The 14,338-nt window shown below is 44.9% G+C and overlaps 1 protein-coding gene across 2 annotated transcripts; it reads left to right on the plus strand.

Moving 5' to 3' along the window:
• Positions 1-1,202: 1,202 nt before the first annotated feature.
• LOC143157695 (gallinacin-9) lies at positions 1,203-5,842 on the plus strand. 2 transcript variants are annotated; one of them, XM_076332592.1, is made up of 3 exons: positions 1,209-1,345; positions 4,015-4,144; positions 5,501-5,842. In XM_076332592.1, exons 1-3 carry the CDS (start codon positions 1,288-1,290, stop codon positions 5,514-5,516), a joined length of 204 nt encoding a protein of 67 aa, XP_076188707.1. In that variant the 5' UTR covers positions 1,209-1,287; the 3' UTR covers positions 5,517-5,842. The 2 variants fall into 2 exon arrangements, with proteins under 2 accessions (XP_076188708.1, XP_076188707.1); XM_076332593.1 differs by lacking the exon at positions 5,501-5,842 and having other exon boundaries at positions 1,203-1,345; positions 4,015-4,148.
• The last annotated feature ends 8,496 nt before the right edge of the window (positions 5,843-14,338 follow it).

Consider the following 14,338-nt stretch of genomic DNA (forward strand, 5'->3'; position numbering starts at 1 on the left):
GAAAGGGAATTGGGATGCAGTCTCCTATGATAGTGGTGTCCCATCCTTTCTGTCTAATAACTTCTTAGGTTAAGGGTCTAGAGCACAAGTCTGATGAGGAGCGGCTGAGGGAACTGGGGTTGTTTAGCCTGGAGAAAAGGAGGCTGAGGGGAGACCTCATCGCTCTCTACAACTCCCTGAAAGGAGGTTGTAGCGAGGTGGGGGTCGGTCTCTTCTCCCAAGGAACAAGCGATAGGACGAGAGGAAATGGCCTCAAGTTGCGCCAGGGGAGGTTTAGATTGGACGTGAGGAAAAATGTCTTTACTGAAAGAGTGGTGAAACATTGGACCAGGCTGCCCAGGGAAGTGGTTGAGTCCCCATCCCTGGAGGTATTTAAAAGACGTGTAGATGTGGCACTTAGGGCCATGGTTTAGTGGTGGACTTGGTAGTGTTAGGTTTACAGTTGGCCTCGATGATCTTAGAGGTCTTTTCCAACCTAAATGATTCTATGATTCTATGATTCTTCTTCAAGACTTGGTACAAATCCATGGCTAAAGTCCCAAATATAAGATGCAGAGAGTAATTGAGCTCTGAACCGTGTTAGAAGAACATCTGGGAGCAGGAGCTGCACCCATGTCTGCAGATTTCGTAGCCAGGAGGGGGAATGTCCACAACCCTTTCACGCCTACCCTGCCTTCTTCAGCTGCAGCCCTACAACTCTGATCCAAGCAAGGACTGAAGCTCTGATCCATTCCTGCACCCAAGGAGGAGGGTCTGTTGCCTCCTTGTTCCACACAGCCTTGCAGGCCAGCTGCCCAGCCTTTGCTATGCTCACTGTGCCTGGTGGCTGGGGGGAGGACAGCCTGTCACAAGACCATGGCCAAGAGCCATGGGGCATCAGCAGATCTGCATGGTTTACAGTATTGCAGATCACAGGAACCCACCTCCCTCCTCCTCCAATCCTGTGTCCTCCCTGGATGCAACCCACCAGCTGGCACAGGACATGTGAGCACAGAGTGATTTGGCTGCTCAGGTCAGCTAATGTGATTTGGTCATTGCTCAGGTCAGGCATCTTCAAATGTGTTAGGTTGCAACATCTTCATACATCACCAGTCTCCATAGTAATAGGGCAATGAACTCACTGTTCTTCAGACAACCACTCCTCTGCCCCCCTAGTTGTCTGCACTGCTCCATCCCAGAGCCTTTATAAGTACAGGGACTAGCCGTCTTCTGCCTCGAACATCAGCTTCTGAGCGTCTTCACGTATCTTCAGACCTGCAAAGACCATCCCACTACCAGCTGGCAGTCATGAGAATCCTTTTCTTCCTTGTTGCTGTTCTCTTCTTCCTCTTTCAGGCTGCTCCAGGTAAGACAGAAAATAGATGAGATAGAGGCTAAAAGGGTGCATGTGCAGAGAAGTCTGTTAGAACCCAGTGCTGAGGTTCAGATTACCTCTGTGCTCTCAGACTCCGTGACTTTCAGATCAGAAGTGCCCTTCCCAGTCATAGTCCTGATCTTTAAGCTAGTGAGTCCAGGTTCTTGATAGTCTTACTGGTGGTGTCTTTCTAGCCCTGTGCATCTTGTGTTCCAGTCGCATGATGACATGATGGAAGAAAGATGCTCCTGTGTATTCAGGAAATTCTTAGGCTGATACTTAAGACATAACCCTACAATATGAGAGCTTTCTCTTCTCACATTCACACCCCTACCTCCTGACTGTGTATTCTAGATTAGTAGACCTCGTATATTTTTGGAAGAAAGTAGTTGTGACTGCGGGGCTTTGCCTGAACTTTATACTGTCCATGTGCATTAAGTGGGTTTGGAGCATATGCATCATTCCAGGCTCTCTGGGGGACTTCAGGGAAGTTTAAGCTATCTATCTCCATCCCTGCTTTGGTTTGCACTGGACTCAAATTTGTACTCACTTTCCTAGATGAGCAAATGTTGGTCTACTCAATGAAGAAATGTAGAACTACTTAGGCCAAAAGCAGGCACCTGTAGGAGCTTTAGGCAAAGCCTGTACTGTGTGCTTCTGGATTGCTTTCTCGGACTTTTCCGATTTTATGCATTACAAAAAGTATTCTCAATTTCAAAGCAAACCGTGACCCCTGAGATGGTGCAATTTCAGTAGAGTCTCTGGGAAAGGGCAACAAGTTATTTTATATCTCTTCATAAAGACTTACACATAGAAAAGACCCATAACACTATAGGGCTTTTTAGTTTAGGAGACAAGGGAAACCAAGGTCTAATGGTGTCTTTAAAACCAGCTGAGTGAAATCAGCAGCACACAATCCTTGAATAATATGTGATTAAGAGAAAAAAGTTGAGAACCACTAGCACAAATTGGTTGAAATGTGGTAGACCTAATTTAGAATAAAGCTTGCATGCCTTTCAAATTAAGGAGAGAGTCCAATTTGATGACAGGTGTGGATTGAGCTAGGCACACAAAGTACTGGGTGAAATGATCGGGTTTGTGCTTAGCAAGAAGTTGGGGTGGCTGATAAGGGCCTCTTCTGCCTTTTAAATACACAGGTACACGAGGCTCCAGGTGATATAAGAGATCCATTTAAATCACACAAAAATAACACAATTTGAATCTCAGGCTGAATATCCCAGTGGGGACAAGTAATGTTTAGCCTGGAAATACTCTGAACCCAGACCTGGGGCTGGCTTTTCAGCTGGGATAAGCCTGGGCAGTTCCCCTGATGATGATGGAGCTGCAGTTTTTGCCGGAGCTGCAGTCTTTGCCACCGCCTGAGCATTTGGCCCTTCAGTTCTGAACATACCAGCATGGTAAAACCAGCACAGCATGTAGCTAAACCGTATACAGTACTAGAATCATAGAATCATAGAATCATTGAGGTTGGAAAAGACCTCTAAGATCATCGAGTCCAACCATCAACCCAACACCACCATGCCCACTAAACCATGTCCCTAAGCGCCTCATCTACACGTCTTTTAAATACCTCCAGGGATGGGGACTCCACCACTTCCCTGGGCAGCCTGGTCCAATGTTTCACCACTCTTTCAGGAAAGACATTTTTCCTTACATCCAATCTAAACCTCCCCTGGCACAACTTGAGGCCATTTCCTCTCGTCCTATCGCTTGTTACTTCGGAGAAAAGACCAACACCCACTTCGCTACAACCTCCTTTCAGGTAGTTGTAGAGAGCGATGAGGTCTCCCCTCAGCCTCCTTTTCTCCAGGCTGAACAACCCCAGTTCCCTCAGCCGCTCCTCATAAGACTTGTTCTCCAGACCCCTCACCAGCCTCGTTGCCCTTCTCTGGACACGCTCCAGCACCTCATCTAGTGACAACAGTCACTGACTTTATTTTGTCGTGTACACTTTAGCTTATAAAACACTTTAGTTGGGCAAGCATTAGTCCCGTTGACTTGGCTGTGATTAAGATTTATCTTTTGTGAAGTTTTATGCCATCTGTGTTAGCCTCACCACATTTTACATGGTAACACCGTGCACAGGTTTCCTGTGAGCATGCTACTCATGCTCACAATGCTCAATGCTTCCTGCGAGGTAGCTATTCAAAGTAGGAGATAAAGATCATGAGTCATAAATGTGCTTTACATTTGCTGAAACTTGAACTGAAAGCTTGAAGAAGTTTAGCTGACATCTGTATATGACGATCACCTTTTTTTTTCTGAGTAATGTGAGATTAATTTTAAAAATAATTTTTTGTGTTTCCTATGGCTTTTTCACATAACGTAGTATTTCTGTGTGTAACTGGAATGACAAGCACATGTCTCCAGGAGAGATGCTAAGGAAGCAGACAGTTATCTTCGGGTCACTATTAATGGGACAGACTGTCTCTCCATGCCAGCATTACAACCTGCTCTTCTGGTTAGTTCGCCCTTCATACGGATGTAAAGACCTTAAGAAGGTGTGATCAGGTTACCCCAGTCACAACCGAGGCACTGTGGCAGGAAACCACATACCACACCGTTTAGTCCAACGCCACAACTCTTCGGTCCTCTGCCTTGACAAATGAACTGAATTTTCCCTCGGGTTTTTTTTGCAGCTTACAGCCAAGAAGCTGCTGACACCTTAGCATGCCGGCAAAACCGGGGCTCCTGCTCGTTTGTTGCGTGCTCTGCTCCTCTGGTTGACATCGGGACCTGCCGTGGTGGGAAGCTGAAATGCTGCAAATGGTAAGACGAAGTCCTCCAGAGAAATGCTGCTGCACCAAGAACAATAGACTTATCAGGCTTTTCCCCCTTTTGGGACACAACAGGCCACCGTCTCCAGCCCCTTACACCCTCCAAAAAAGTCCTCTAATTGCTGGGTTTTGTGGTTGGTAACAAGGCAGAGCCTTGTGGTGTCAAAAATGCCAGTCTGCTTCCTCTGAAAAAATGCAGGGAGAATTTGGTGATGAGCAGGGAGGGTCCTGGAGTTTGCAGATGAAGGAGCCAGGGCTGGTTGTCTTTGCAGCAGGGGAGCCGTTTTCTCCGTAAGCTCACTGAGACTATACCTCAGCTGTGACACGAATGCAGGTTGGAGCTTACACTCAAGCCTACACCCTTTGAATCTCCGTATCACTAATAACATCTAATATTGCTAACAACATATCACATACCACTAATAACTTCTTCCAGCATGAGTCTGGTACCAGGGCAGAACCAGCTCATGCTCAAACTCTGCCTCTACTAAGCAGGGCGGACACAACTGACTTGAGATAGCTCTGAGGACTCCCCCTCCAGCAGCATGGAACTTCGCACTACCAAAAAAAAAGCTTATCAGCACAGAATAACCATTAAGCAAGCCAGGACTCATACCAGGGATGCGGTTCTCCATCTGGGTTACTTTACCTGGGGCAAAGTGCCAGATATTAGACCAAAGTGCCACAGGACATTTTCCACCCTCTAGGAATAAAGCATTTTTTCATCAGCACCAGTGAGAAAGCATCTGCGTCTATAGGATATATCCCATGTGGAGTGATGCTGTAATATGCCACAGTCCAGCTCTGCAGCTGGTGACATTTCATACCAAAGGAGCTGTCACAGATCTACCCCTTTTTGGACTCCATACATCTTTCTTTTATTTATTTTTTATTATTATTATTTGCATTTATATTTAATCTAATTCGATTTCTGCGAAACATAATGCTGAAGGATGCAAAAAAAGGGAGAAGCCTTGTCACCTGTTTCATAGAAAAAAGGCATGGAGGGCATGGAGGAAAGTGAGAGGATCAGCCATTTTCTCCAGTGCAGCTCTTTATTCCTAAACTAGTTTTATTCTTAAACTGTATCCTGGCAGGTATTCTGGGTCATCAACAGCTGCAGCCGAATAGCTGTGGTGTGTGCTGAGTGGTAACATCCACATCCTCCATTTTATCTGGGTTGTCTTATGGCCAGAAACATAGGTCAGCGGTCCAGATCACAAGGATCTCCGGTGGTCTTTAACCCTATGTGTTACCTTATGTCTACAGTAGTCTGAGATGGCCAGGTACAATTGCCTTTTTGGATGGAGATAGATGGACTAGCTAAGCACCTGATTTTTCTTTGCAGGACACCCAGTTCCTAAAGCTGACACCTCACTGACCACATAGACAAGAGCTCTGAGCATCTGAGACATCTCCCATTTTTGACATCAATGGATCTCAGCCTTGGTGCAAGCCTGGGGAGCCTTTCTCATGGGGGCGAAGATCCTTAAGAGCACAAGAAGATCTGAGGAGGAGTTCTTGTACCTCGATAAAGAGATTTGCAGCTTCAATTCTAATAAAAGCAAGTCACTGTGAAACCACATTGCTGACATTTGCTCATGTATATCAGGATGGTTTTTGCTGTTCTTATTGTTTATAAAAATCAACCTGTAAATGTAGTTTATTTAACTAAATTAATTTAAGTGCATGTGTCATTGAGTCCTGTTAAATCGTCCTGCAGAACGTCTGGGTTGCAGCCATTTGTGTGGCAACATATTTATTAATAAATCAAGAAGCACTAGAGCCTGTTCCCTCTGCCATCCCAGTCCAGGGCACCAGGCTGGGGTTCACGAGACAGGCTCACTCCTCCGCTCCTCTACAGGGTTACATGTGCTAGCCCAACCTGAACTTCTGGGAATGGCAACGCAGAGAAACCCCAGGGCGGCAGAAGGCCAACTTCTTTAGGTCTTGAAACCGCCTCACCACATTCACGTCATTCTGCTCCTGCTGCCTCTATTTAGTCTAGACCCGCATCATGTCTCTGGATCCTAAACTAGTAAAACTATTTATCACTGCACTACGCTGTCTGGAGGCAGCGGGCTGCACGTCCATCAGCCTGGAGTCTCGGCACCTGCCGTTACAAGGCATAGATGCATCCCCTGCTTCCCTTCCCCATCCCCAACATCCCAGAGTGCTAACGCAAAGGCCAGAAGGATTTGAGATAAGGGATGACTAAAAGTATCCATGCTCTCCGTGTCACGTGCTGCTATGGATGGTTTTAGGACTGCCGTGGGCCCTGAACATGGTCACTTTGTGCCAGCTTTCTACTTGCCTAATCACAGGGGGTTTGCAGGAGTTATTCTTGGCTGTTACTGGTCAACCTAATAATGAGTAGGAGCAGGCCATAGTCCTGTCAGTACGTGGGTTCGGTTTCTTCTCCTCTTCTTTGAGAAGTTTACCACAAGGCACGTGTCACACTGACCCCGGGTGAGATGAGAGCCAGCTCTTCCAGCAAAAACACACACCAAGACAATTACTCACAGGTGTAAGGATCAGACACAAGGTCCTCTGGAGCAAGTTTATTAAACTTTATGGAGATATGTAGACTATGAAATACAAAAACACCAGCTGAGCATTCAGTGTCTCCTGGAGACTTTGTCTTCTAGTGCTAATCACATTATTGCTAACTCTAAAAGGAAGAGAAAATAACGAATATCTGTTCTGAGGGACAAAGGAAGAACCTGCTCTGCATTGTCTTGTGAGGACAGGCTTCTGCACGTTGGTGATCTGCTCTCTGGGATAGATGTTGGTGGCTGCAGAGAAAAACATTTTAGAAAAATGAGAAATATTGCTCTTTTCTGGGTGGTTCTAGAATTGCTTTGGAGTTTCTTCAGGTCATTAAGTTTGTCTGTGGAGGACTTTGTTTTCTTTGAGTTGTTCATGTTTGGTGTGTGCATGTGCGTGTATTTTCAGCTCAAAATTCCAGATTTTCTGATGGGATGATGCATGTCCTAAATTGCCAGAAGCTCTGCTTAGCCAGTCTGAGATGCCAACAGTCACTAATCGTACTGCAAAAAAGGAAAGAAGCTTTCAGATTTTGTACTTATAACCAGGAAAAGATTTGAATAAGGAGCACAGAAGGGATTGAATGAGCACCAAGAACTGATATTCCTGGATAACTCATCAATTCTTAGTAGGATATTCATAGTCCTGCTGCTGATGATTTTTAAACATTAATTGTCCTTCTATTTTATTTAATAATGGATTGCCAAGTCTCTGTACCTGAAGCTTCCTTCTCATCTTAAAATCTCTGGTGTGGAGAGGAATTTCTCTATATACATCTGCTGCTCATGCTTGGTTTTTAACATCTCTGCTATTAATATTGAACAAAGGTTAACTAAGAGCCTCCAGAAATAAGACTACCTACAGCATCTTACAGCAAAGGAACAGAAAATGAAATATTAGAATCATTGTGGATATTTGTTTCTGCAGTTTCAAGTTGGAGTAAAGATATAGGCTGAACTTTAGGATTCTAGTAAGAAATTCAAGAAAAATTAAGATTTTATCTTTTGTTTTTGTCTAAAAGGGGAGAATTATAGAACTGGAGAAAACATCTAGCAGAGCAACATGACTTCCAGGTTGTTCTTCTGACTGTGAGACCTGGCAGACTTTGCAATGTGGAACGTGCAGGTTTCCTATGAACCTGACCCAAATGTCCCAGGTCTCCAGACACACTGAGAGACGTCCCCTTTGAAGCCAGTATTACTCATCATGAGCAGTTTGAACCAGCTAAAGGGAAGAGCAGAGAAAAGAGTTCATTTCTAGCTAATTACTTATCTCTGCCAAAGAGATTTGACTGCGATCTCTCCCACGAGGCACTCAAGCTACATCATTAATGGTACACGGGGAACTAGTGAGGAAATCCTCAGGAAATCCTATTTCTGAGTGTACAGAGCCTCTGCTCCCTCCTTGTCTTGTACTAGAGGAGTTTCACATCTAAAAGGCAGACTGGATGTGTGAAAGTGAGTAATGAACCCATTCTCCCAAGAAACACCTGATCTTCAGCTACAACAACCCCATGCAGCGCTACAGGCTTGGGGAAGAGTGGCTGGAAAGCTGCCTGTCGGAAAAGGACCTGGGGGTGCTGGTCGACAGCCGGCTGAACATGAGCCGGCAGTGTGCCCAGGCGGCCAAGAAGGCCAATGGCATCCTGGCCTGTATCAGAAATCGTGTGGCCAGCAGGAGCAGGGAAGTGATCGTGCCCCTGTACTCGGCACTGGTGAGGCTGCACCTCGAATACTGTGTTCAGTTTTGGGCCCCTCACTACAAGAAGGACGTCGAGGTGCTGGAGCGTGTCCAGAGAAGGGCAACGAGGCTGGTGAGGGGTCTGGAGAACAAGTCTGCTGAGGAGCGGCTGAGGGAACTGGGGTTGTTTAGCCTGGAGAAAAGGAGGCTGAGGGGAGACCTCATCGCTCTCTACAACTCCCTGAAAGGAGGTTGTAGCGAGGTGGGGGTCGGTCTCTTCTCCCAAGGAACAAGCGATAGGACGAGAGGAAACGGCCTCAAGTTGCACCAGGGGAGGTTTAGATTGGACATGAGGAAAAATGTCTTTCCTGAAAGAGTGGTTAAACATTGGACCAGGCTGCCCAGGGAAGGGGTTGAGTCCCCATCCCTGGAGGTATTTAAAAGACGTGTAGATGAGATGTTTAGGGACATGGTTTAGTGGACATGGTGGTGTTGGGTTGACGGTTGGACTCGATGATCTTAGAGGTCTTTTCCAACCTTAATGATTCTATGATTCTATGATTCATCAAATCCATAACTCACCACAGTCCGACAGCAAGGGACCCCTCGCTGGCAGCGTCCAAAGGACCTCGTATTGGGTAGAGGACAGTGGTCGGTGGAACAGGTACCCCCAGCCTGTTTGCATTGCACATCGTTATTAGGTGCACGCATGAAACCTACACAAAAAAAAAAAAACCCAGAGTCTTGATTTTTCTTCCCAAAGAAGACTAAGAACAAGTTAGGGTTATAGGATGACAGCAATATTCTAGTCTGCCTGCAGGCTGGCCACATTCGTGCCACTAAATTCCCTTATTTTCTAAAGCGGGAGGGTTCAGTGCATCCAATGGACCCAGCTGGTGTCTGTTCACTGCTAAAGTCTGCCCAACATGCTGGCAGCGCTAGCTGGCCTTGGGCAAAATGGGACTGAAACCCATTTTATTTCTATTTCTATTTTAGGTACTCCATACTCACAATCTTCCCTCTGCATTTCCTTTGATTTTATGTAACTCTTACCTAAAGTGCCTTGGAGCATTAAGAGGAGAACAGCAAAGAAAAGGGAAAAGATCTTCATGTCCGAATTCAGTGCCACCAAATACAACAGCCACTAAGAAAAAACAAAAAGGTCGTGCATTTGTCCTGCATTTGTGATTACCCGATCCAAACACTATTTATGACATATAGGCTGCAGTTTGTTGATAAAAATTGTCATTTATGCAATAGAGTAAATGTTCTAGAATAAATCTAGTGAAATACCAGTTTTTGAGGAAAGATATCTTTTAAAGCACATTGCATAAGATCACAAAAAGGTATTTATGCCTATAAAATGAAAAAGAATGAGATGAATATTGTGATTTTCTTTCCATCAACTGCAAAGGTACCCTATACTAGCTCCAGTGAAGACTCTTATATTTGAATCCCATACACCCTGGATGTTAGAACTTTAAAAAAAAGTCAGAAATGTAATTAATTTCCTCTAACTTTTATCCAAGTCTTACAAAATAAGCAAGATTTTCTTATAAAAGCCCCTTTTATAACTTATCGGTAAGGCTGCTACATGCACAAAATCTTCGATACTTCCCTTTAGAGTTTTATCCATTTTTATCTGAGCAACCATACCGAGTCTGGCTGGGATGGAGTTAACTTTCTTCATGGCAGCCCATATGGTGTGGTGTTTCATGTTTGTAGCAAGTTGCTTGATGACTAAAATGTCCGTTTTATTTAATTATCGCATATTTTGCTTCAGATATGTGTCGGTAATGACTGAAGCCATTCTAATTTCTCTGGATAATAAACACTCAGAAACTTTAATTATTCGAATAATAGTCATTTTTGTAGCTTACAAGCCAGTAGTAATTCCCTGAAAACGTCTTTACGGAAAAATCTAAGGAGCCTTCTACCTCTATAATGTGTGTCAGCTGAAAGCTTCAAAGTATCTCTCCACCATTATTTCTTGCTGCAGATTCCAATTAGCTTTTGAAAATAATACAAACTACTATAACCATTCAGAATCACCGTTATCGACTATAAGAATCAGCCAAATGCATTACTGAAATATCAAACATTGTACATTTCAGTTGTTTATGAGGATTTAATTAAGCTGCAAAATTATGTGTCTTGGAATGATGAATTTCTTTCTAGAGAAGCGAAGAATATTATCAAAAAGATATGTATTTTTACCCTTATCAATTGAGACTGGTGTGGAAACTACACCTTCAGCTCACCCTAGAGGACTTCAGACATCAGGAGGTAGCAGGTGGAGAGGCGGCACGGTGGCCAGTTTGTCCTACCTGGTTCCTCTCAGTGGGGAGCTTCACAGAGTCATGTCTTGCCCCAAAACAGCTGTCTTTATATATTCCTGTTGATGACAGAGCTGCCACAGACCAACTGGCCAAGGACATGGGCTCCTCACAGTGATTCCCAGCAGCTGAAATCTCACTTCCCAGCAGCTGATGAGAAATGGTGACCGTTCGTGAACTCCCTCCCCTTTCTCTGGCACACGAGCTGGCTCTTTTGAAAAGCACCTTACACCACCCCCGTTTGTGTACAACGCATTGATCCACCACGGGCTGTGAAAAAAGCACCCTGGGAAATACACCGAAAACTGCTGGTTTGGCTCCAGCGGGGACCTAATTCTCCAGGGCTGTCCCACGGCCATGGTGCCTGGTGCTGACTGCAGAAAGGTCCTCTCTGAAGCCTGGAGGTACCTACCACAGCACCTAAACAGCTACATTAGGGAAGCTCAGTTTTTGCACAAGACTTTAAAAGCTCCTGATAGGTCTTGTGGGCTGTAGACAACGTCTTGAGAGCAGAGAGGAGTTGAGCACCCAGCCTGGTTCGAGCAATCCTTTTGCAGCAGCGCAATCACACAGAAGAGCACGCTTACCTGTGCACCAAGAATATTTTCATTTTCATGCATTTACCACATCTGTATTCTACTCATTGCAGAGGAAATAACTATTGTTTGAATGATTAAAGTTTCAGGGAGGCACCCACTTCCACGCACCCACCTGTGGCCAAAGGAAACAACCTCCACAAAACATAGAATCATAGAATCATTAAGGTTGGAAAAGACCTCTAAGATCATCGAGTCCAACCGTCGACCCAACACCACCACCCACTAAATCACGTCCCTAAGCGCCTCATCTACATGTCTTTTAAATACTTCCAGGGATGGGGACTCAACCACTTCCCTGGGCAGCCTGGTCCAACGTTTAACATGTTTGACATGGTTTGGTCAAACTGCTCCCCTGTGCTCCCAGAGGGTTTGGACCAGAAAGAGTGATGGACAGCAGCACTGTTATCTCCTGGACCCTGAAGGCACCCAGGTGACCCCAGAAAAAGCTGTTGTGTTTTGATTGTCACACTACTAAGAGTCTAGGAAAAAGCCCAACATCCTTGTACTCCAAACAGCCATCCAAACAGCATCCGTCTACCCAGGTCACCTGCCTCCCAGAAGAGGGCAATGAAGAGCTAATACTGAAATTTCTCTCCAGCAGCCTTCTTCAGTCAAGAGTACATAAATTATTCTGACAGCAGGGTTTTACGGATTTTCTTCTTAATTATACTGATGTCTTCTGATTCCCAGCGCTGATATGTTAGTGAATTATGTTTTCTGACAGTCCAACCTCAAAGCCCTCAGCGTTTTGCGATCTGCTGTGGACACCTGCAATAGTCAAGAAGCCAGTCCTTGCTCTGAAAATCATATTGAACCTCACAGGTAACAGAGGCAGGTCCAAGGAGAAGGAGTCTGGGATTGCTTTTGCCTCGGCAGCTGGAGACAGCCGACGATGAGGGCCTGGGGACATGGGACACATTTGCTTCCTTTAGAAATCATCAGCCTCTGTGTCACAGGAGCCCGAAATCCTGTTTACTTGCGCCCAAGTGATATGATAGGAAAAATCCGAACAGGTGCTTTAACCGCCCAGAAGGAGACAGCTATTTTAAATCCTATTCCTGTATGATTTAATCAATGGAACATGTGTATGTGCTTTACAGTAGGCAGGAGCATTTGTTTCTATTGTTTGGGTTTGGGTTTTCTTCTTTTTTAAAAAAAATTACTTAAACAATCAAATGATGAAATGTAAAGAGGCAGAAATAAACCCTGTGAATATTAAATCCATAAATGTGTTCCTAGAGGCACAGAGCTCTGAACTGAGCTTTTGGGGTCTGACAGTCACCTCCTGAAAAGGACCCTGAAATAGGATAAAATGACTCTTTCCTCCTGTTTCCCACTTTGTGCCTGTGCCACCCGCCCGAAGTGGTACAAAACAGACCAAAGCTCAAATATGAATCAAGACTGGGGTAGTCTTGAATCAAGATCTTCAACTAATTAATTATATCTGTTGTTGTACTTGATGGTAAGCTTACTTTAAACTTCTTAAATATGGTAATTAGACTATCTGTTATTTTAATTACAGTATACTATTATTGACTCTAAATATTGTTTTGGCTACTCAAGCTCACAAAAATGATACGTTTCCCTAACCTGTTTCTTGGCAATTAAACACGTGTAATAAAAGAATGAATATTGCATATCCATTAATATTCTATACTGAAAGCATTTTGACAGCTGAATGTCTTATTCAGTTTCCTTTCTCTGCAGTACTGCAAAGGATACTGTGTGGAGCCCTAAAAATCATGTTTTCTTTTATACAGAAAACATATGCAAGCACACATATATATATATATTTGTATGCCTGTGTATATATATGTATATATTCATAATATAAAAATAATTTAAGATAAATAAAGGCTGAATTTTCTAAACTGCTTTATATTTTATTTTAGCTGAAGAACATGCGAATAGAAAAGAATAATCCAGATATTCTAATCTGTGATTTACTCAGGAATAGTTAGGATATTAATTTAAGTAATTGTTTATTTAAAGTTACACATATTCTGTAATGATGGCATTTCTTACTCTCCCATTTCTCCACAGTCATCCTAGCAAATCCACACTAGCATATATAGAATCATAGAATCATAGAATCATTGAGGTTGGAAAAGACCTCTAAGATCATCGAGTCCAACCGTCCACCCAACACCACCATGCCCACTAAACCATGTCCCTAAGCGCCTCATCTACACGTCTTTTAAATACCTCCAGGGATGGGGACTCCACCACTTCCCTGGGCAGCCTCTTCCAATGTTTCACCACTCTTTCAGTAAAGAAATTTTTCCTCATGTCCAATCTAAACCTCCCCTGGCGCAACTTGAGGCCGTTTCCTCTCGTCCCATCGCTTGTTCCTTGGGAGAAGAGACCGACCCCCACCTCGCTACAACCTCCTTTCAGGTGGTTGTAGAGAGCGATGAGGTCTCCCCTCAGCCTCCTTTTCTCCAGGCTCAACAACCCCAGTTCCCTCAGCCGCTCCTCAGCAGACTTGTTCTCCAGACCCCTCACCAGCCTCGTTGCCCTTCTCTGGACACGCTCCAGCACCTCGACGTCCTTCTTGTAGTGAGGGGCCCAAAACTGAACACAGGGTTCGAGGTGTGGCCTCACCAGGGCCGAGTACAGGGGCACGATCACTTCCCTGCTCCTGCTGGCCACACTATTTCTGCTACAGGCCAGGATGCCCTTGGCCTTCTTGGCCGCCTGGGCACACTGCCGGCTCATGTTCAGCCGGCTGTCGACCAGCACCCCCAGGTCCTTTTCCGACAGGCAGCTTTCCAGCCACTCTTCCCCAAGCCTGTAGCGCTGCATGGGGTTGTTGTGGCCGAAGTGCAGGACCCGGCACTTGGCCTTGTTGAACCTCACACAATTGGCCTGGGCCCATTTATCCAGCTTGTCCAGGTCCCTCTGCAGAGCCTTCCTACCCTCGAGCAGATCAACACTCCCGCCCAACTTGGTGTCGTCTGCAAACTGACTGAGGGTGCACTCGATCCCCTCATCCAGATCATCGATAAAGATATTAAACAAGAC

The sequence above is a fragment of the Aptenodytes patagonicus genome, chromosome 3, assembly GCF_965638725.1.
Source record: "Aptenodytes patagonicus chromosome 3, bAptPat1.pri.cur, whole genome shotgun sequence".
Lineage (NCBI taxonomy): Eukaryota > Metazoa > Chordata > Aves > Sphenisciformes > Spheniscidae > Aptenodytes > Aptenodytes patagonicus.

Coding starts and splice junctions, on each gene's coding strand:
- LOC143157695 (XM_076332592.1), top strand. CDS start 1,288: ATGAGAATCCTTTTCTTCCTTGTTGCTGTTCTCTTCTTCCTCTTTCAG. Junction 1,346..4,014: donor CCTCTTTCAGGCTGCTCCAG/GTAAGACAGAAA, acceptor TTTTTTTTGCAG/CTTACAGCCAAGAAGCTGCT.